General features: G+C 47.2%; 1 protein-coding gene across 7 annotated transcripts in view; it reads right to left on the bottom strand.

Annotated features, from left to right (window-relative positions):
• The window catches only part of ZC3H13 (zinc finger CCCH-type containing 13), a 104784-nt gene that overhangs the window by 42592 nt on the left and 37847 nt on the right, over positions 1-24345 (bottom strand). For 5 of the 7 annotated variants that reach the window (XM_056555398.1, XM_056555400.1, XM_056555401.1 and 2 more), the window contains 4 exons: positions 14768-14941; positions 14325-14629; positions 13024-13476; positions 12479-12655 (listed from right to left, as the gene is read on the bottom strand). In XM_056555398.1, the coding sequence (XP_056411373.1) occupies positions 12479-12655; positions 13024-13476; positions 14325-14629; positions 14768-14941 (1109 nt within the window). The remainder of the gene's footprint in view (positions 1-12478; positions 12656-13023; positions 13477-14324; positions 14630-14767; positions 14942-24345) is intronic. The other 2 variants (XM_056555399.1, XM_056555402.1) reach the window with 1 other exon arrangement.

Raw genomic sequence — 24345 nt, 5'->3', positions numbered from 1 at the left:
CATTTTTTGCACATCTGATTAATAACTCTGGGATGCTTGTACTTATGAATTTGATTCAGAGAGATTTTTTGTGACATTTTCATATACACCCCTCAAGGATTGTAACAAGTGGTACAGTGAGCCTTAACACCCCACAGGTGTTTGACGAATTTTCAATAAAGTTGGACGTGAAAATGAACATTTTTATTTTTTTCATTAAAATGCTTATGTTACCCCAAATTTTTCATTTTCACAAGAGGTAATAGGCGAAAATGTCCCCCAAAATTTTAAACACCATTTCTCTTGAGTAAAGAAATATATCATATGTGGATGTAAAGTGCTCTGTGGGCGCACTACAGGGCTCAGAAGGGAAGGAGCGACAATGGGCTTTTGGAAAGCGAGTTTTGCTGAAATGGTTGTTGGGGGGCATGTCTCATTTAGGAAGCCCCCATGGTGGCAGAACAGCAAAAAAAAACACCCCACATGGCACACTATTTATAAAACTACACCCAGTGAGCATTTACACCCCATTGGCGTTTGGCAGATCTTTGTAACAGTGGGCTGTGCAAATGAAAAATTACATTTTTGTTTTTCAAGGACCACTGTTCCAAAAATCTGTAAGTCACATGTGGGGTATTAAGGCTCACTATACCTCGTTATGTTCCGTGAGGGGGTTTAGTTTCCAAAATGGTCACATGTGGGTATTTATTTTTTTGCGTTTATGTCAGAACCGCTTTAACCAGCACCCCCTCCTGTGCAAATCACCAGTTTAGGCCTCAAATGTATATAGTGCGCTATCATTCCTGAGCCATGTTGTGCGCCTCGCAAAGCATTTTACATCCACATATGGGGTATTTCCGTACTTGGGATAAATGGTGTTAATTTTGGGGGTCTTTCTTCCTTTTACCCCTTATAAAAATGAAAAAGTACGGGGGCAACACCAGCATGTTCGTGTAAAAAAAATTCATAAAAATTTACACTAACGTTACACATGCTGGTGTAGACCACAACTTTACCTTTTCATAAGGGGTAAATGCCACCAAAAATTTGTAGCGTAATTTCTCCCGAGTACGGAGATACCCCATGTGTGGCCCTAAACGGTTGCTTGAAATACGACAGGGCTCTGAAGTAATAGAGTGCCATGTGCATTTGAGGGCTAAATTAGGGATTTTCATAGGGGTGTACCCGGATGCAAGCGTTACACTTGCCTCTTCTGCCAAAAATACTGCACATCAGTTTTCCCCAAACAGGATGCCTCCATCTGTTGAAAAACTCCCAAGATGCCTGGACAGTCAATGGCTCTCCGGCAATACTGGGAGTTATTTTGCAGCAGCTGAAGCGTTTTGGAAAAACTGATGTACAAGACAATTAAAATTTTTATTGGGGGGGGAATAATGTAAGGGTGTAATGTGTATGTAGTGTTAACTCTTTATTATGTGTTAGTGTTGTGTAGTGTTTTTAGGGTACATTCACACGGGCGGGGGTTTACAGTGAGTTTCCCACAGCAGCAGAAAATTTGCCGCATCTCAAACTTGAAGCCGGAAACTTGCCGTAAACCCCCACCCATGTGAATGTACCCTGTAACATTCACGTTGGGGGGGAGACTACAACTCCAAGCATGCACGGCCAGACCGTGCATGCTGGGAGTTGTAGTTATGCAATAGCTAGAGGCACACTGGTTGGGAATGGAAAACACTGAGTTAGGTAACAGACTACCGCAGTGTTTCCGCACCACTGTCTGTTTCCTAACTAAGTGTTTCCTAAACCATGTGCCACCAGCTGTTGTAAAACTACAACTTCCAGCATGCATGGTGTATCAGTGAATGCTGGGAGTTATAGTTTTGCAACAGCAGGAGGCACACAGATTGGAAAAAGAGGATTTTTGTACTCCCCGTAAAATCTCTCTCTCATAGCCTTCATTGGGGGACACCTAACTGATGGGTATATGCTCTTGCCACTAGGAGGCGCTGACACTAGGAAAAAAAAGTCGGCTCCTCCCTGGCAGGATATACCCGCCCACCTGCAGTGAGGTAATGAGTTTTGTCACAAAGCAGTAGGAGAAGCCAACAAAGACAAATGACCAAAGGACCCTAGAAAGGAAACCCGGATGAACAATCCAAGAGCCGGAAAAAACAGTCCGGAATAAAAGACGAAGAAATGGGTGGGTGTGGTATCCCCCAATGAAGGCTACGAGAAAGAGATTTTACGGCGAGTACAAAAATCCTCTTTTCTCACAGTCGCTTTTTATTGGGGGACACCTAACTAATGGGAGGTACCAAAGCAGACCCCTAGGGTGGCAAAAACAACCCCCAGGGAAAAGGAATCAGTCCCGAGACTGAAACCACATGTCCATAAGGCCTGCAGATGAGTCCCCCCCCCCCCCCCCCCCCAGGCGGAGACACACTAGGCCCAGAAAATGGACTCCTGGAAAAACACCCGTTCCAGGAGATGGACTAGTACGCCAAGGGAAAAAGCCAGCCCTGTAGAGACCCAAGGCACCCGGGTCATAAGGAGAGACAAGGAACCACAGGAAACAAAGCGAAGGAATCCTGCTCTGGAAAGGCCCGGAACATGAGAACAAGGACCTAAACGGCCGCAGACCCAAGAAGCCCTATCCCAGGGGCACGCAATGAGCACCCAGAAGGCAAAATAGCCCTACTGGTGTAAAGCGGATAATCTGAACGCCCTCCAACTCTAGAGGACATAGACCCCGAAGGAAGAAAGGAGCGGCAGACACCCTGAAAAGAGGGGGCATCTTGGATACCAGAGAGACGGACAAGGAAACTGGAGACGTAGAGCCACCTGGAAGATAAACCCCTGAATACATAGGGGATAATAGTATTATAAGTGATAGCCAGCATGGGTTTACTAAGGATAGAAGTTGTCAAACCAATCTAATTTGCTTTTATGAAGAGGTGAGTAGAAGCCTTGACAGAGGAATGGCTGTGGATATAGTGTTTCTGGATTTTGCCAAAGCATTTGATACTGTCCCTCACAGACATCTGACAGGTAAGTTAAGGTCCTTGGGCTTGGAAACTTTAGTTTGTAACTGGATTGAACACTGGCTCATAGATCGTACCCAGAGAGTGGTGGTAAATGATTCGTACTCTGATTGGTCCCCGGTTATTAGTGGTGTACCCCAAGGTTCAGTACTGGGCCCGCTGCTGTTTAATTTATTTATCAATGATATAGAGGATGGTATTAACAGCTCTGTTTCTATCTTTGCAGATGACACCAAGCTTTGTAGCACAGTACAGTCTATAGAGGATGTGCATAAGTTACAAGATGACTTGGATAGACTAAGTGTCTGGGCATCCACTTGGCAAATGAGGTTCAATGTGGATAAATGTAAAGTTATGCATCTGGGTACTAATAACCTGCATGCGTCGTATGTCTTAGGGGGGATTAAACTGGCAGAGTCACTGGTAGAGAAGGATCTGGGTGTACTTGTAGATCACAGACTACAAAATAGCATGCAATGTCAGGCTGCTGCTTCCAAAGCCGGCAGGATATTGTCATGTATAAAAAGAGGCATGGACTCGAGGGGCAGGGACATAATACTCCCCCTTTATAAAGCATTGGTGCGGCCTCACCTGGAATATGCTGTTCAGTTTTGGTCGCCTGTTCATAAAAGGGACACTGCGGAGTTGGAAAGGGTGCAGAGACGCGCGACTAAACTAATATGGGGCATGGAACATCTTAGCTATGAGGAGCGATTAAAGGAGTTACAATTGTTTAGTCTTGAGAAGAGACGTTTAAGGGGGGATATGATAAACGTATATAAGTATATAAATGGCCCATACAAAAAATATGGAGAAAAACTGTTCCAGGTTAAACCCCCCCAAAGGACGAGGGGGCACTCCCTCCGTCTGGAGAAGAAAAGGTTTACTCTAAAGGGGCGGCACGCCTTCTTTACCGTGAGGACTGTGAATTTATGGAACGGTCTACCTCAGGAACTGGTCACAGCAGGAACAATTAACAGCTTTAAAGCAGGGTTAGATACATTCCTGGAACAAAATAACATTAATGCTTATGCAGAATTATAAAACTACATCCCTTTCCCTTATCCCCTTACATCCTTCCCTTCAATCCCCTGGTTGGACTTGATGGACGTATGTCTTTTTTCAACCATACTAACTATGTAACTATGTAACTATATGAAGAGTAAGGGAAACAGAAGTCCGAGAAAAACTCTCTGGGCGACAAACTTCCATGAAGAAGTGGAGGAGTGCGGAACAGAAAGACTGTCCAGATTAATGGGATCGCGAGGGAGTCTCGACCGGATCACTACACATGCCCAAGACATAAACCATCACCAAGGCCCCAGGAACCGGAAGAAAACACCAGAAAAGAAGGTACTCCATAGCTTCATAGGACAGGGTCCAAGCCGAGGAGACCAACCAGTCCCCGACTCCGGTGGTCCAAGCGGACCAGAGCACTCTGAAGAAACAACCCGCCAGAAGGGAACGGAGGAAGAAACAAATGAGAACCTAGCTGGGATTCTCAGGGCCTGGGCATAGGAAAGATGACCCCAGAAGACTTTGGTGTCTGTGCAGTACAATTGGTACAGATCAAGGGAAAAATCTTCCAGGGAGATTGTACCCGCTCCTCCACAGAGGAGAGAACCAAGCTGCGTGAGCAGCAGCAGATAAACAAAACCAGAAAGAGAGGCAGGCTGCAATGGTGGACAGCGAGCCCACCAGCCTAGACAGGAAAAGGCTCAGTTGAATGCTCTCAGCAAAAAAAACAAGGGAAACAAAGCTGGTCGAGAGGAAAACTCAAGAAAAAAAACCATGCCAACCCCCCTGATCCCCGTATCCCCTGTGGAAAGTAGATTGGCGAGGCGCGTTAGTCGCCCCACAGCTATGGAATAAGTACTGGGTGGACAGCGGATGTCCAGCCGCAGATACATCAGTCGTTTAATGTATGACAGGTAGTGTAAGCTACCATGCAGACCACTGTCTGGCTTACTGGTACGGGTCCATAGTAGAAAATGGGATGCTCCATCGGACACCAACAGTAGTGAGGTACCGGGACTGCAGCCGCAGATACAGCAGCCAATGATGTATGACAGGTGGTGTATCGGTCCCTCGCATCAGCAGTGGGGTACCGAGTGTGAGCCGCGGATGCGGCAGCCATGAAATGAGTAGGTGAAACTACCTTCTGTATAGTGATATCAGGTCTAATGCATGTCACGCAGGAATATTCCCGAGGACCGTGTGCTGAATGCAAAGAGATGGACTAGGTATGTCACTTGGTGTAGCAACCACGGCGGTTTTCATGTGTTTCACGAAGTGAGCAACAATAGAAATCACACTGTAATACGAGGGTTGGCCACCAGAGAGAGCCAAATACCACCAAATGTTCTAAATGACTTATTTATTTATTTTTTTATGTAAAATTAATGTCTGATATCATAAAATTCAAATATGGAACTCCAGCCATCCACACTAACTTGGAAGGAGATAAAGGGCGCAAGGCACCCTGCAAGATGCTGCCCATAAGTGGCAGACAGTAAGCCCCTGGAGGAGCAACGGCTCATAACAGTGCTAAAAGTGCCTGCCAAGCCGCCGATCCGGGGCAATAGCGGGCTGGACCACAAGCTTCTGCCGGGCTGCTGCGGCGGGAGCCAAGCACCGTTGCCCTCGCTGACCCCGCAATGGGGAAGGAGGGCGGGACAATAACTCCCAGCAGCGCACGAGTCTCTGACCTCCCGGTGTGAGGTGAGATTTCGCGCGCGCTGAGACGAAGAAGGGCGAAACTATCCGCCGTAGCGCTGGGAAAGTGGGACAGAGAGGCGGCCGTGCGCCGCCAGGGAACTGGCCTCCCTTCGGCAACTGTACAGAGAAATAGCCGGCAAGAAGGAACAGCCAGGCTGTTCAGAAGTGAGCCGGCTCAAACTCCTGTGCTCCACAGGACTGTCCTCAACAGGACCTAATATGTATAAAACACAGCTCCCCCCAGGGAACCTGAGAGACCCCCCAATATGAACCCCCCCCCCCCAATAAAGGACAGAGTCCCTAAGAACCCCCAATACAGGACCCACAGGTAGAGAAAGGGAGGGAGGAAAAGGGGAGAGGGGGGGAAATATATACTCACCTGTCTTCTTATACTCACCTAAGATGTCTTCAGCCAGTCTTATAGTCACCTGCATCACGTCATGCTGTTACAGACCAAGACGAGCGGGCAAAAATAGGGGGACGCGGACCCAAGGTGCGACCCCAAAGTGCTGGCCGTTGGCGGGAAGGGGTTAACAGTGCATTTGTATGTATATGTTCCGTGCCCCTTAGCCGCATATGGCGTTGGCGGGAAGGGGTAACGGTGCATTTGTATTTTATGTCCCGTGCCCCTTAGCCGCATATGGGGAAACAGGTAGCGCCATGCTCCTGAACCCCCACCTGAAAAAGGAAACAAAAGGGAAGAATCTAACTAAACAGCCCTTACTAAAAAATAATAAAAAAAGACCAGGTCTGGAGAGAGTGGCAAGAGCATATACCCATCAGTTAGGTGTCCCCCAATGAAGAGCGACTGAGAAACACAGACTGTTTCCCAACCAGTATGCCTCCAGTTGTTGCAATACTACAACTCCCAGCATGCCCAGACAGCCAAAGAGCATGTTGAAAGTTGTAGTTATGCAACAACTGGGGGAGAACAGTTTGGAGACCACTGTGTAGTGGTCTCCAAACTGTAGCCCTCCAGATGTTGCAGAACTTCAACTCCAAGCATCCCCTGACTGTCCAGGCATGCTGGGAGTTGTAGTTCGGCAACATCTGAAGGGCCAGATGTTGCCGAACTATAACTCCCAGCATGCCTGGACAGTCTCGGCATGCTTTGGATTAACATCTGGAGCGCTACAGTTTGGACACCACTGTATAGTGGTCTCCAAACAGTGCCCTTCCAGATGTTTCAAAACTACAATTCCCAGCATGCAGAGACTGTCCAGGCATGCTGGGAGTTGTAGTTCTGCAACATCTGAAAGGCCAGATGTTACAGAACTACAACTCCCAGCATGCCTGGAATGTAGTTTTGCAACTTCTGCAAACACAGTGGTCTCCAAACTGTGGCCCTCCAGACGTTTCAAAACTATAACTCCCAGACAGCCAAAAGCTGTCTGGGCATGCTGGGAGTTGTAGTTTTGAAGCGCCTAGATACAGCAGTGAAGATCACTTTACGGCGATCTTCACAGCTGCATCTGACACCGATACAACTTGCTTGCCGCCTCCTGTCAGCCACCGGTCCTGGTCCCTAGTCCCCACACTGATCGGAGGTAACTGCCACTGGTCCCCGCCGCACCATCGCCACCATCTTTTCCACACTCTGCCCTGACATCCAGGGGTGGGCAGAGCGGGGGAAATGAACTTTCACCCCCACCCCTGCGATTTGCCGGTCAGTCCTGACCGGCCAATCGCAGGGGATAGGAGGAGGTGACACCTTTGCCACCTCACTCCTATGCTTCAGGAGGATTGGGGCTGTCTGACAGCTCCGATCATCCCTATTTTCAAGGCTATCGGGTCATCAGAGACCCGATCAGCCCGAATAGCCGCGACTCGCCGCTCTGAATTGGCAAACGGCAGGGATCACAATTGCCACAGGCGTACAGGTACGCCCTTGGTCCTTAACGACGCAGGATGTATATTTACGTCCTTCGCCGGCTCCCGCGATATAACGTCATATCGAATCGGTCCCAGCGGCCATCAACGGCCGGACCTGCAGCCCTCACTGCCTGGAGGAGCCACCGTGCAATCCAAGAGGGATCAGAGCCCCACGCTCCGCAGCTGGGCAAAAAATACAAGACCTGTTGAGGGTTAATCCAGATAGTGACGAGGAGGCACCCGAGTCACCCTGGACAGAGACCCCGGAAAAGAACACCCGGAGGTACTGGGAGGGGCAGAACCGACAGGCGCCCCAGCCGGCCCCATGTCATAACAGAGGAGCGCAACTGCGGAGACAAAAATCAACGGAAGCCCCTGGGCGCACTCACTGAGCAAAGAAAGGTGGCTCTACACCTACAAAACGGTCCTAGCATATGTAGGAACACAGACATGAGGACCCCACGACAACAGTAGCGGACCAAGACTGCAGAAACTGTGAAAACGCAAACATCCAAAGGACCAGCAGGAAAGGAGTTATGTCCACAGCAGACCAAGAGTGCAACCTAAGAAGGAGAACAAGGCGACGCTGCTGTCGCTGCCAAAGGCCCTGGAACCCACAGACAAAAAACCCACACCCCGTCTCCTAATGGTGCCAAACACCAAGGCTGCAGTCGCAGACTCAGGAGAGGAAGAATGAATGCGAAGCAGTAAAAAAAAAGCCGACAGTGTGACCTACAGGAAAAAAGGGGACCTAAGAACCCACATGCACACACACTGCGGGACTGCACCTGGGAGAGAGACACTGGACTACAGCTGCAGTGGCAGCCGAATGTGGGAGGTGACCAGGTGGATTGGAACACCAAGCACACACAGTCTGGCCATAGGGCAAAGAGACCGTGGCCACGTCTGGTCCCGCACACGAAGACGCACAGTGGAGAGATACAACAGTCTGTAGATAGAGTAGTAGACATGCAGAGAGAGACCTGCCAAGCAGGCAACCCTGTAAACCAGTATGTGGTGCAGTATATAAGGCACATGGGGCAACTCTAAGAGACTCCTAAGAAAACTACCATGGTAGCGGCGAACTACTGTCCACAGGGCGACAATGCATGGTAGATGACCCAAAGCAGCAGTCTGGCTGAGCAAGGAAACTCCCCAGGCGTTAGGGAAAAAGACCGGAGATAACTGAGCACCTACGACAAAATTGGAAGGGCGGGGAGGCCAAGAAACCCCGCCCCCTGGAGGGAGATCGAGGAAAGCAGAGGGACCAAGGAATGCATCCCTGACATCCCGTATAGTGTCCATGGGACACGCTGGGTCAGTTCCACGTATACCACGCAAAACAGTGGGGTACTGGAACACTCGCCGCAAAAAACATCTGCCGTGAAACAGTCGGCAGAAGAAAATATGCAGACAACTGTCTGGCTTACCGGTATGAGTCCCTAGGGGACAGCGAGTCATCCCAGCGGGAAACTCACCCAGTAGTGAGGTTTTGGAAGACCAGTTGCAGATACACCGGTGATGTGATGCGTAACAAGTGGCACCGGAAACCTTGCAGACCACTACCAGGTAGACAGGTAGAGGACCATGGAAAATGAGACAGTGTATTGGCACCTCGCTCAGTAGTGAGGTACCAGAACCCCAGCCTCAAATATATCAGACACGTGATGTATGACAGACGGTGCAGGCAACCATACAGACCACTGACTGGCTCCTGGTATGGGACCATAGCAGATAATGGAACACCCCGTCGGACGCCTCACACACTAGTGAGGTACCGAAAGCTGCCGAAGCAGAGACACCAGCTGGTTGATGTAGGACAGGGAGTAGACAACCAAGCAGACGAATGTCTGGCTTATTGGTATGAGTCCAAGACAACAATGCATCCCGTCGGCACCTCACCAGCAATGAGGTACCGGAACCAGGCTGCAGATACATAAGCAGTTTGAAGTTTGACAGACAGTGTAGGCCACCCTGCAGAACACTGTCTGGCTAACCAGCATGGATCCACTATGAAGACAACTATGCCTACCATCGGCAGTTCGCTGAGTAGTGAAAGACCGGAACCCCAGGCGTAGATACATCAGCCATCGGCTGAATGACAGGCGGCGTATGCAACCATGCCGACCACTGTCAGGCTGACTGGCAGGGATTCACCGAAGACAACTATCCATACCATCGGTACCTTACTGAGTAGAGAGGGACTGGAACACCAGCGGCAGACACATCAGCAGTTTGATGTAGGACAGGCGGTGTAGTCAACTATGCAGACCACTGTCTGGCCTACTGGCATGGATCCACAGAAGATAACCATTCATACCATCGCTACCTCGCTCAGTAGTGAGAAACCGGAACTCCAGTCACAGATGCATCAGCCGTGAATCGTGTGACCGGCGATGTAGGAAACCATGCAGACTACTGTCTGGCTTACTGGAAGGAGTCCATAGGGGAAGCTGAGCCCACTCCCCCACCTCCAAAAGGAGCGAGCCGCTGAGATGGGGAATATACACCCCCCACTGTACTGCTGTATGGACAGGGATATGCACCCCATCCAGCAACAAACCCGCCGGCAAAAGGCTGCGGGAGCGAACGGGTCCTGCTCTGAAGGAGAAGGACGGGGGCGGAGCAAAGCTCAGAGTCCCCGTCCATCCGGCGGGAGAGTAGTTGAGCGCGGGGCGATGAACAGCAGTGCCCGGCGCAAGGCCCCGCGCCAACCCGAGCTCCTGCCGGTACCGGCTACTGCCGCGGGGAGCCATACTGTTGCCCGCGCCGCCCCCAAAACGGGGAAGGAGGGCGGGACAATTACCCCCAGCAGCGCGCGAGCTGGAGAGGAGGTACTCAGATCTACCGGCTTTGCGCGCTGAAGGGGAAAAACGAAGGGCGGAGCTACCCGCCGTAGTATCCGAGAGGCGGCCATGTGCCACCATGGACCCCAAAATCCCACAGAGCCGGCCGCACTTGTGCACGCAGGCTGTACGGAGGTAAGCTGGCAGGACTCTTGTGGAGGGAGCCGCCGCAAAATGTGGCGGCTGCCCTCCACAGGACCAAGCATGTAAAAAACACAGCCCCCCCCCCCCCCAGGGTACCTGAGGAACCCCAATATGAGACCCCCCAATAAAGGGCAGAGTCCCATAGCAAGAGGGAGATTGTGGATGACTCCCCAGCCAGAGACCCCCATAGGAGATGCAGCTGAAGCTGCGTGAAGGGAGAGAGGGTTAACCGCTCGCTGCCCGGACCCACAACCCGCCCCAGTAACAGGGACCCACATGAACGTCCACGGGGAGGGAGGGAGAGGGGGTGCGGGGGGATTGCCGAGGGGGGTGAAATATACTCACCTCAACCGCCACATACTCACCCTCGAAGTCTTCGACCAGCTAGTGCCTCCTGCCTTTTGCTGACATGGCGAACAGGGGCGAATGGGGGGACCTGGAACCAAGGTGCAACCCCAGGCACTGGCCATTGGCAGGAAGGGGTTAACGGTGCATTGGAATCTTCGTCAATGTCCCGTGCCCCTTAGCCGCACATGGGGGAACAGATAGCGCCATGCTCCTGAACCCCCACCTGAAAAAGGGGAAAAAAAAAGGGAGTAAAGAACCTGACTAAACAGCCCTTACTAGAAAATAATAAAAAGACCAGGTCTGGAGCTCCAGACCTGTGTGTCCACCTCCTAACTGACACTAGTTAAAACTAGTTGCCTCACTGCAGGTGGGCGGGTATATCCTGCCAGGGAGGAGCCGACTTTTCTTTTTCCTAGTGTCAGCGCCTCCTAGTGGCAAGAGCATATACCCATCAGTTAGGTGTCCCCCAATGAAGAGCGACCGAGAAATGGCGTTTTTTCTTCAATTTTGTAGCACAATGTTTTTTTTTTTGCCGTGGATTTTTGGGTAAAATGACTAATGTGCAAAGTAGAATTGGTGGTGCCAAAAATAAGCCATAAAATGGATTTTTAGGAGGAAAATTTAAAGGGTTATGGTTTTTAAAATGTAAGGAGGAAAAAATTAAAATGCAAAATTATTATTTTTTAAATCAAAGTTAAACAGATTTGTAAATTACTTCTATTAAAAAATCTTAATCCTTCCTGTACTTATTAGCTGCTGAATACTACAGTGGAAATTCTTTTCTTTTTGAAACACAGAACTGTCTGCTGACATCATGAGCACAGTGCTCTCTGCTGACATTTCTGTCCATTTTATGAACTGTCCAGAACAGCATATGTTTGCTATGGGGATTTCCTTTTACCCTGGACAGTTCCTAAAATGGACAGAGATGTCAGAAGAGAACACTGTGCTCATGATGTCAGCAGACAGCTCTGTATTTCAAACAGAAAAGAATTTCCACTGTAGTATTCAGCAGCTAATAAGTACAGGAAGGATTAAGATTTTTAATAGAAGTAATTTATAAATCTGTTTAACTTACTGGCACCAGTTGATTTAAAAAAAAATAAAAATAAAAAAAAAATAAAAAAATAAAAAGTTTTTCACCGGAGTACCCCTTTAAGTGGTTAAGTACCAGGGCACAAAGGCATACCTATACACCCGTGGTCCCCAACAGGTTAAACAAGCCCCCCCCTTAGAAAGTGATACATCCACTTAAAAAGGATTGTCTTATATGATCTAACTGCAAAACTAGACATAGGAAGGTTCATTACTGTGTAAAATATTACCTCCCTTCCACAATTTTGCTGACACACAAAGCATGGCACAAAAAACATTTGACAGGAGTAGAGGGTTTCAATTTATTTTCACCCTTTTGGTGTAACAATGACTTATCTAAGTGTGCAGAGATGTGAGGCCCAGAAGGTATCATGCATTACTAGGCTATATCAGTTACTGACATCACAGGATGTACAAAAATAAAAATAAATAAATAAATAAACTTGTTCAACCACAGAAAAAGTTGATATTTACCTCTCTCGCGCTCACGGCGTTCTCTGTCCCCATGTCTACGATCAAATGACGAATCTCTCCCCTGGTCGCGGCTGTCATACCTCTCGCGTTCCGTATAACTACTCCTTGAATCCCAGTTGTCGTGGTAATTGCTGCTGCTATGGTTATCCACCTGAGAACTTCTATTTCCACGACCACCTGTTAACATATTAAGAATAAGAAAAAATGTAAGAAAATGAAGGAATCATAAACTGCATCACTTGTTCCTGCAAAGTGTTAGTACCTGAAAAGATAAGTGAAAACCATATTACAAATTCAAAATGTTACATCGTACTAGCTGGAGTGGGAAATGGTATAAAAGGGAGATTTGTCTAGCACTTGATTGCTTGGAACATTTAAATTAAATTAATCCTTTGCAGAGAATATCTATGTTTCTGAGGGAAAAGCAAAACTATCAAAACTGAGAACAAGGTGGGAGGGCAGTAAACAGTAAATCTTAATTTTCTTTGGTTACAAAGCATTAACTAATTCATTGTAAAAGACAAAAAATAAATAAAAAAAAACACCTTTTTCAGGAGGGTCTGCAGCACGTCCTCGTGCCCGGCCATTCCGATCACTCCTGGCCTCACTCCTGGATTCATTACGGCCGTCATTTCTAGAATCATTTCTTGTTTCGGATCTTGAAGATTCATCTCTCCCATGACTTCTTCTGTAGCTGCGTTCATCATACTGATCATCTTTCCTATGGGACTCACGATTGTCTCTTTCTCTATAATCATGAGTGTCACGAGCAGAGCGAGACTCCTTCTGCTCTCTGCTTTCTTTAGTGTCTCTATAGTCACGAGAATCTCTAGCCTCACGGCTCTCCCTGGTATCCCTAGTCTCTCTTCTGTCACGGTTATCCCTGATGTCTCTACGATCACGACCGTCACGAGATTCTCTTTCATCTCTGTGGTCTCTAGAGCCACTTTGCTCCCGGTCATCTCGTTCTCTTTCCTTATCCTTTCTTCCCCTGCTATCTATAAGATAAGAAATGCAACAAAAAGTAGGTTCATCGTCCAAGCACAAAGTAAAATAATCATATGATGAATTCTAACCCTAAAATCAAAACTTTTTGATATACTATTAAAATATCTTTGAAGAGAATTTGTCATCAGTATCAGCCACATTAACCTGTTAGTACAGGCTTGCAGTGCCGGTGACAATGAAAATGATACTTACCATTCTTCGCTTCCTGCCTCCTTTCTTCTGTATAGTCTAATGACCCTGATTGAAGCACTGCGTGCGTTCCCAAGCCATAAGAGCAAGGTGTCAGGCTTAATTGCAATGCCTTCTCCCCTGTGCTGAGCCTCCTTTGCTGCAAATTAGATCTCCACTCTTCACCATAATGCCTGTGGCTATTACACATGAAGAGTAGAGGTGTTATGGTGCAGGGTGGAGCTCCATTCTGCAACAGAGGAGGTTAAGCAGAGGGGAGAAGGCGTAACAATGAAAATGTTGGCACCTTGCACCAGTGGCTTGGTGCTCCAAGCAGGGTCATTAGCATATACTGAAATACAGAGATTACCGAAGAACAAAGGTGAGGAGCAGTATCATCAATGTCACCTGCACTACAAGCCTGTGCCAATTGGTTAGTGCAGGGGATACAGATGACAGATTCCCTTTAAAATTAGTATATGCCCATTTGTAATTTTTTTTTTTTTTTTTACAGAAGTACTGAAATCAGAAGGACTATAATGAATAGTAGGTAGCATATTACATTTTCAATATAGCTAACAAAAGGGGTAACATTTTGGAAACTTATAAGAATTAAGGTAGGGTGGCAAAAACACACGACATGCATTTCACATGTATTTAGTGCACATACCATCCCTCCTGTCTCTACGTCTGTCTTGAGAGGCAGAGGTTCTTTCCCTTTCGTGCCTTCCTTTTTCTCTCACAGGGGATCGATGTTTGGATGGACTCCTCCTCTGTGGTGATGATGTATGGGTAGCATATGGAGAGGATGATGAGCGTCTGGCAGATGGTGAGGAGGCTCTCTGATAGCGCGGGGACAGAGACCTTCTACGACGAGGAGAGGGAGAGTGCCTCTGAACAGATGATCCTGACTGTGAAGATGGGGAGTGGTGTCTTGAGGATACTGGAGAATGATGACGTGCAGGAGAAATGGACCTGAACAAACAAGGACACATTTTAAATTCACATGATCAAATTATCCTAAACAAAGACAAAATAATGGAACGATTACTACAATAATGTTAACCAATAGTGATTAATACCATTTCACACTTCAGAAGTGTACAGTCTTACCTGCGAGAAGGTGATATTGTATGTTTGTGGGATTTCACAGGCGTTGGTGAAGATGTATGTCTTCTCCTGGAAGGAACAGGTGAATACTCTCTTGAATGGGAAGAGTTGCTGCGAGAGCGTTCAGCTGGACTTGGTGACCGCTTCTGTCTGTGAGATCCTTCAGACAGATCCCTACTTCAAAAACAAAACATCGAACACCACTCCAAAATCAATTCACTGAAGAACAATTAGGTCACACATGCCGTATTTTGCTGCATATACCCTTAGAATGTGTAACATCAGGTGACTTTAGGAGGATAAGCTGCCTGTGTGTGTACATGAGAAAAAACATTTCTGGCCATCCGGTATAAGGGGGGGGGGGGGGGGGGAGAATCATTACAAAGTTTCCTATTATCTGTACTATTTATCTATGCAAAAGTTTGCTCAAATGACAGTGCTAATGTCAAGTGGCTTCTTAACCCCTTTCCCTCTTTGGCGGTTTTTCATTTTTCCACTTATGATTTTTAGAATGTAAGGCGGAAAAAACATAAGTTTTTCATCAAAAAATCTATATGAGGGCTTGTTCTTTGCACCAACAATTTTACTTTGTAATACCATTAATAAGTTATCTACAAAATCTTTGGCCAAACCAGAAAAAAAAAAAACATTTTGTTGGGCAAAATTTAAAACAAAACAAAAAAAAACATTTTGTAGTTTTTAGCAGCTTCTGTTTCTACGCAGCGCAGTTTTCGGTAAAAACTGCACCTTATATTTTGTAGGTCCATACGGTCGCAAAGATACCCAATTTATATAGGTTTGATTTCATTTTACTGCTATAAAAAAAAAATTATAACTACATGCACCAAAATTAATAAGTTGAAAAATGTCCTCTTCTGACCCCCATAACTTTTATTTTTCTGTATAAGGGCTCATTTTTTGCACACTGATCTGAAGTTTTTAACAGTACTATTTGTGTTTTGATCACTTTTTATTCATTTTCATTATGGTATATTTGGACTTTGGAATGTCTTTACGTGTACACCATTGACCGTGGGGTTTAATTAACAATATATTTTTATAGTTCGGACATTTACGCACGCGGCGATTCCACACGTTTGTTTTTATTTAGTTTATTTATTTATTTTTTTGAATGGGAAAAAGGGGCGATTCAAACTTTCATTAGGGAAGGGGTTAAAAGGGTACTCCGGTGAAAATACATACATATATACATAGTAATATATATATATATATATATATATATTAGTAATATATATATATATATATATATATATATATATATATATATATATATATATATATATATATATATATATATATATATATATATATATATATATATTACTATCTATATCTATCTATATCTCAACTGGTGCCAGAGAGTTGAAAAGATTTGTAAATTACTTCTATAAAAAAATCTTAATCCTTTCAGTACTTATTAGCTGCTAAATACTCCAGAAGAAATTATTTTCTTTTTGGAACACAGAGCTCTCTGCTGACCTCACGAGCACAGTGCTCTCTGCTGACATCTCTGTCCATTTTAGGACTGTCATGAGTAGGAGAAAATCCCCATAGCAAACAAACTGCTCTGGTCAGTTTATAAAATGGACAGAGATGTCAGCAGAGAGCACTGTGCTCATGATTCAGCAGACAGCAATGTGTTCCAAAAAGAAAATAATTTCTTCTGTAGTATTCAGCAGCTAATAAGTACTGGAAGGACTAAGATTTTTTTAATGGAAGTCATTTAAAAATCTGTTTAACTTTCTGGCACCAGTTGATAAAAAAATAAAAAATAAATAAAAATAAGTTTTCCACCGGAGTACCCATTTAACCCCTTAAGGACCCTTGACGCACGCCTACGTCATGACACCCTGGTAGTTAAGGACCCATGACGTAAGCATAAGTCATGGAGAATTCCGGCCCCCACCAGACGGGGATCGGACCGGGATGCCGGCTGAAATCATTCCGTGCAAACCTCCAGGGGGGGTCATCAGATTTCCCCACGTCGTCGATCGCGGCAAATTGCAAGTGAATTCACACTTGCGATTTGGGCGATTCCGGGTCTATGGTGACCCGGAATATAAGGGGATCGCAGTTGTCTAAGACACCTACGATCCCCCTGAAGGGATAGGAGTTAGGTGGAAAGGGTGCCACCCCTCCCATCCCTGCTATTGGTGGTTTAGATGCGACCACCAATAGCAGATCGGGGGCGGGGGGGTTGACTTTCGTTTTCCCCGTCCTGCCCACCCACAATAGGCAGGGCAGGACGGGGAAAAGACGGGGACCGGCCCCAAAGATCCACTTACCCATCCGGGCGTCGGAGGCAGCGGGCGACGGAGATTGGCGATGTCATGCGGCTGGATCGTACGGAAGCCGGTGAGTTGCCTAGAAACACCTGGAGGGTACAGTTTGAGACCACTATACAGTGGTCTCTAACTGTAGCCCTCCAGATGTTGCAAAACTACAACTCCCAGCATGCCCAGACAGCTGTTTGGGCATGCTAGAATATGTAGTTTTGCAACAGCTGGAGGGCTACAGTTTGAGACCATTATACAGTGGTCTCTAAACCGTATCCTTTCAGATCTTGCAAAACTACAACTCCTAGCATGCCCAAACAGCTGTTTGCTGTCTGGGCAAGCTGGGATTTGTAGTTTTGCCACAGTTGGAGAATCACAGTTTGGAGATCACTTTGCAGTGTTCTCTAAAACTGTAGGCCTCCAGATGTTGAAAAAATGCAAATCCCAGCATGCCCAATCAGCAAACAGCTGTCTCAGCATGCTGGGAGTTGTAGTTGTGCACCTCCAGCTATTGCATAACTACATCTCCCAGCATGCCCTTCGGCGATCAGTACATGCAGGGAGTTGTACTTTTGCAACAGCTGGAGGCACACTGGTTGGAAAATACTGAGTTAGGTAACAGAACCTAACTGAAGGTTTTCCAACCAGTGTGCCTTCAGCTGTTGCAAAAGTACAACTCCCAGCATGCACGGTCTGTCAGTACATGCTGGGAGTTGAAGATTTGAAACAGCTGGAGGTTTGCCCCCCCCCCCCATGTGAACGTTCAGGGTACATTCACACGGGCAGGTTTACAGTAAGTTTCCTGCTTCAAGTTTGGACAGCGGCAAATTTTTCGCCGCAGTGCAAACTCCTAGAGGGAAACTCCCCATAACACGCCAGTGCGAATGTACCCTAAAAACACTACACTACAGTAACAAATAATAAAAGGGTAAAACACTACATATACACCCGCTTACACTGTCCCCCCCAATAAAAATAAAAAACGTATTGTATGGCAGTGTTTCCAAAATGAAGCCTCCAGCTGTTGCAGAACAACAACTCCCAGCATTTTCGGACAGCCACTGACTGTCCAGGCATGCTGGGAATTTAGCAACAGCTGGAGGCACCCTGTTTGGGAATCACTGGCGTAGAATACCTCTATGTCCACCCCTATGCAATCCCTAATTTAATCCTCAAATGCGCATGGCGCTCTCTCACTTCGGAGTCCTGACGTATTTCAAGGAAACCGTTTAGGGCCACATATGGGGTATTTCCGTACTAGGGAGAAATTGCACTACAAATTTTGGGGGGCTTTTTCTCCTTTTACCCCTTATGAAAAGGAAAAGTTGGCGGCTACACCAGCTTGATAGTGTAAAAAAATTAAAAAATTTACACTAATATGCTGGTGTTGCCCCATACTTTTTATTTTTACAAGCGTTCAAAGGAAAAAAAAAAGACCCCCAAAATTTGTAACGCAATTTCTCCTGAATACGGAAATATCCCATATGTGGGCGTAAAATGCTCTGTGGACGCACAACAAGGCTCAGGAGTGAGAGTGCACAGTGTACATTTGAGGCCTAATTTGGTGATTTGCACAGGGGGTGGCTGATTTTACAGCGGTTCTGACATAAATGCAAAAAAAAAAATACCCACATGTGACCCCATTTTGGAAACTACACCCCTCATGTAATGTAATAAGGGGTACAGTGAGCATTTACGCCCCACAGGTGTCTGATAGATTTTTGGAACAGTGGTCCGTGAAAATATAAAGAGGAGATTTTTTAACACTTACCGTAAAATCTCTCTCGAAGGATCCATTGGGGGACACAGACCGTGGGTGTATGCTGCTGTCTCTAGGAGGTATGAAACTATGGTAACAAAAAAGTCAGCTTCTCCCAGAAGGATATACCCGCCTCCAGGCCCTGAGCTAATCAGTTTTAGTACCAGAGCAATAGGAGAGGACCGACAGGTCAATGAAAAAACCTGAACTGTCCGAGAACCAGAAGAAAAAATATAACTGAACACACCCTCGGACAGAAAACCAAAGAGCAACCCAAAAGGGCGGGAGCTGTGTCCACCAATGGATCCTTCGAGAAAGAGATTTTACGGTAAGTGTTAAAAAAAATCTCCTTTTCTCTATCGGCTCCAGACCGTGGGACGTACCAAAGCCGTCCCTTGGGTGGGCAGATAATCAGTTAGGCAGACGGCTGTTCCACTGCCGCCTGCAGCACTTTACGGCCCAGACTAGCATCAGCCGATGCGAAGGTATGAACCCAGTAAAACCTTGAGAAAGTGTGCAAAAACGACCAAGTAGCCGCCTTGCAAATCTGCGAGGCCGAGGCCTTGTTCTGGAGAGCCCAGGATGCCCCAACAGAACGGGTAGAATAAGCCACAACCCTGAAGGGAGGAACCTTCCCCCTACAGCTATAGGCTTCCGAAATGGCAGATTGGATCCACCGAGAAATGGTGGCCTTGGAAGCAGGATGTCCCTTGCAACGACCTTCCGTAAGGAAGAAAAAGGAATCACACTGACGAAATGAAGAAGTGACAGAGAGGTAAGACCTAACAGCCCGAACCACATCCAGTTTGTGGAGTAAATGCTCCTTAGGATGAGAAGGAGCAGGACAAAAAGGATGGAAGAACATTGTCCTCATTGAGATTAAAAGCCGAAACAACCTTAGGCAAAAAGGAAGGATCTGGCCGGAAGACAACCTTGTCCTGATGAAGCACCAGAAACTGAGAATGTCAGGAGAGAGCTGACAATTCACACACTCTCCGGATGGAGGTGATAGCAACAAGAAACGCCACTTTGCAAGAAAGGAGGCGCAGGGACACCTCCCTAAGGGGTTCAAAAGGTTTACCTTGGAGGACCCCCAGGACCAAATTCAAGTCCCAAGGGCGAGGTGGTGACCGATAAGGAGGGGAAGCATGCGCCACTCCTTGAAGAAAGGTCCGGACATGAGAATTAGAAGCCAGAGGACGCTGGAAAAGAATAGAAAGAGCCGAAACAAAGCCAGTTCCAAACCCAACTGCAAGAAAGAAAGAAGACGGGGAAAACAAAAAGTAACAGGAGACAAAACCTGAGCTTCGCACCAACGAAAATAAGACCGCCAAGTACGGTGATAAATTTTTGCCGAGGAGGGCTTACGAACCCAGAGCATGGTGCGATTGACTGGGGAAGAGAAACCGCAGGCTCTCAAAACCACGGTCTCAACCGCCACGCTGTCAAATGCAGCAACTGTATATTGGGGTGGCAAAGAGGACCCTGAGACAGTAGGTCTGAACGAAGTGGAAGGCGTAGTGGAGTGTCGTCCAGGAGCCTGACCACGTCGGCATACTACGACCTTCGGGGCCAATCTGGAGCTATCAGAATGGCGGGAACTTCCTCCGCTTTGAGCTTCCTCAGAACCCTGGGAAGGAGCGGAAGGGGAGGAAACTGATAGGGCAGAGCAAACTCCTTCCAAGGAATCACTAGGGCGTCCACAGCTAGCGCCAGGGGGTCCCTGGACTTTGCCACAAACGGAAGGATCTTCCGATTATGCAGAGACGTGGAGAGGTCCACGTCTGGAATGCCCCAGAGGTCGCAGATCTGCGCGAAGACCTGGATGCAGGGACCACTCGCCGGGGTCAGCTGAGGACCGGCTGAGAAAGTCCGCTTCCCAGTTGAGCACACCCAGAATGTGAATCGCCGAAATGGCCGAAACCTTGTTTTCTGCCCAGATGAGAATCTTTGTCACCTCGGCCATGGCTGCCGAGCTGCGAGTGCCGCCTTGCCGATTTATGTACGCCACGGCCGTGGCGTTGTCCGACTGGACGCGGGCAGGGCGGGACTGAAGCAGGGACTCTCAATGAAGAAGGCAAAAGAAGAATTGCCCTCAGTTCCAAGATGTTTATCGGAAGAAGGGTTTCCCGGGGAGACCAGAGGCCTTGGACCGTCCAGACCCTGAACACACCGCCCCAGCCCGACAGACTGGCATCCGTTGTAACCACTTGCCAGTGGAGGAGAAGAAAAGATCGCCCCTGAAGAAGAAAGGGGGAGCGGAGCCACCAGAACAGAGACTGACGGATCCGACGAGGGAGAGCAATCTTGCGATCGAGAGACAGTGGAGATCTGTCCCATCGAGAGAGAATTGCCAGTTGAAGGGGACGGTAATGAAACTGGGCAAAGGGTACGGCCTCCATGGCCGCTACCATCCGACCCAAGACTTCCATGCAAACGCGGATGGAAACTGGGACCTGGGCCCGAAGGGAGCAGACTCCTGACAAGAGAGTCAGATGTTTGTCCGGCGGAAGGCAAATCCGGGCAGAGGCCGTGTTGAATTGAAGTCCCAGGAAGATCAGAGACTGGGTGGGAGAAAGGACCGACTTGTCCCTGTTTACCATCCAACCGAAGCGATCCAGGGTCTTGAGGGTGAGATCCACATTCTCCAGGGTCTGGACTCTGATGGGAGCCTTGATGAGAAGGTCGTCTAGGTAAGGGATCACTGAGACTCCTCTCGACCGCAACAGGGCTATCACTGGCGCAAGGATCTTGGTAAAGACCCGAGGGAGCAGTGGCCAGACCAAAGGGGAGGGCTACAAATTGAAAATGCCCCTCCAGAACCGCAAAATGGAGGTACCATTGATGGCCGGGAAATATTGGAACATGGAGGTAGGCATCTTTGATGTCCACCGAAGAAAGAAATTCCCCTTGTTCCATGGATGCCACTACCGAACGGAGGGATTCCATTTGAACGTGGCGGATGAGAAGATGACTGTTTAGACGCTTGAGGTCCAGGATTGGTCACACCGAACCGCCCTTCTTGGGGACCACAAAAAGATTGGAATGAAAATCCAGAAAACGTTCCCTTGGAGGAACGGGGACAATAACTCCCTGGAGAAGCAGGGACCAAAGAGCCTTTTGAAACTGCTTCGCCAGAGAAGGAGACCGGGGAGCCCGGGACCAAAAAAAAACGATTTGGCCGCAAAACGGCCGGAACGGTTGGTATCCGACTTAGTGGACGGGCGCGCCCGGAACGAGGCGGTTTGCGCCTCCAGTAAGCTCCGGCAGCCCTGTGGACGGAACTATAGCGCACCGGCCACTGTGAAGAACAGTAATGGCGCCCGCTCCTTGCCCAGGCGCACATCTCAGTCGCGTCTGCGCCCGCAGGGAAGTGAGCGGACGATTCATATGTACACCGGCAGCTGTCTGCTGCTGAAAAAGAAAGTAAGTCGGCGCTCCGTGCGCCGAACAGTACAGATGCCGTGGCTGTCAGCCGCATAGTAAGCACTGCGGCTGACAGCCGCATAGTATAAAACACACACACACGTACATAGTAAGAAGTAACCCCTTCCTGCTCAAAATGCCCTTGCTCGCCCCTGCTTTGAATTAAGATAGAGCCCCAACACAGGCCAGCCACTTAACCTGAAAGTGGTCCAAAAAATGAGGGTCTCCAGAGGTTGCAAGTCAGCACCTAAGGGAGAAAATATATACTCCCCTCAGTCAGAAGAACTTACCCTAATGGAGCCTTCTGCGAGGTCTTCAGTCAGCTTTTGTTACCTGCATCACGCTGAGCTACCATGTGCGAGCGAGGAGAGCAGGGAATAGGGGGACCCTGACCCATGAGGTACAACCCCAGGCGCTGACCGTTGGCGACAGGGGGTTAACAGGGCATATACGCAATGTCTGTGCCCCCTTACTCGCAATGGGGAAACAGTGAGCTTCAGTTACTGAGTCCCCACCTAAAAACATGCAAGAAAAAGGAATAAAAAACTAACACATTCCCTAACTAGGAAAATAATAAAACAGAAGACCTGGTCTGGAGAAATCCAGACCATGTCCACCTCCTTCAGACACTAAGCTTAAACTGATTAGCTCAGGGCCTGGAGGCGGGTATATCCTGCTGGGAGGAGCCGACTTTTTTGTTACCATAGTGTCATACCTCCTAGAGACAGCAGCATACACCCACGGTCTGTGTTCCCCAATGGAGCCGATAGAGAAACTTAATTTTTCATTTGCACAGCCCACTATTCCAAAGATCTGTCAAACACCAGTGGGGTGTAAATACTCACAGCACCCCTTATTAAATTCTGTGAGGGGTGTAGTTTACAAAATGGGGTCACGTAGGGGGGGGGTCCACTGTTCTGGCACAATGGGGGCCTTTGTATACGCACATGGCCCCTGACTTAAATTCTAAACAATTTTTTTTCCCCAAAAGCTCAATGGCGCTCCTTCTCTTTTGAGCATTGTAGTGCGCCAGCACAGCACTTGTCATCCACACATGGGGTATTTCCATACTCAGAAGAGATGGGGTTACAAATTTTGGGGGGCATTTTGTCCTATTACCGCTTGTAAAAAATGTTAAATTTGAGGGAAAACTAGCATTTTAGTGAAAAAAAATAAATTAATTTACACATCCAACTTTAACAAAAAGTCGTCAAACACCTGTGAGGTGTTGAGGCTCACTGGTCCCCTTGTTACGTGCCTTGAGGAGTGTTGTTTCCAAAATAGTATGCCATGTGTTTTTTTTTTTTTTTTTTTTTGCTTTTCTGGCACCACAGGGGCTTCCTAAATGGGACATGCCCCCCAAAAACCATTTCAGAAAAACTCACTCTCCAAAATCCCACTGTCGCTCCTTCCCTTCTGAGCCCTCTACTGCGCCCGCCGAACACTTGACGTACACATGAGGTATTTTCTTACTCAAGAGAAATTGGGTTGCACATTTTAGGAAGATTTCTCTCCTTTTACCCCTTGTAAAAAATCAATAACTGGGTCTACAAGAACATGGGAGTGTAAAAAATGAAGATTTTGAATTTTCTCCTTCAATTTGCTGCTATTCCTGTGAAACACCTAAAGGGTTAAAAAACCTTTTGAATACTTTGAGGGGTGTAGTTTTTATAATGGGGTCATTTGTGGGGTATTTCTAATATGAAGGCCCTTCAAATCCACTTCAAAACAGAACTGATCCCTGGAAAATTTCGATTTTGAAAATTCTGTGAAAAATTGGAAAATTGCTGCTGAACTTTGAAGCCCTCTGATATCTTCCAAAAGTAAAAACATGTCAACTTCATTATGAAAATATAAAGTAGACATATTGTATATGTGAATAAATACATAATTTATTCGGAATATTCATTTTCCTTATAAGCAGAGAGCTTCAAAGTAAAAAAAAAATGCAAAATTTTCAAATTTTTCATCAAATTTGGGAGTTTTTCACCAAGAAATGATGCAAGTATCAACGAAATGTTACCACTAACAAAGTAGAATATGTCACAGAAAAACTCTCTCGGAATCAGAATGAAAGGTAAAAGCATCCCAAAGTTATT

The sequence above is a fragment of the Hyla sarda genome, chromosome 2, assembly GCF_029499605.1.
Source record: "Hyla sarda isolate aHylSar1 chromosome 2, aHylSar1.hap1, whole genome shotgun sequence".
Classification (NCBI taxonomy): Eukaryota; Metazoa; Chordata; class Amphibia; order Anura; family Hylidae; genus Hyla; species Hyla sarda.
Note: the sequence above shows the minus strand (reverse complement) of the source record. Positions and strands in the feature narration are given on the sequence as shown.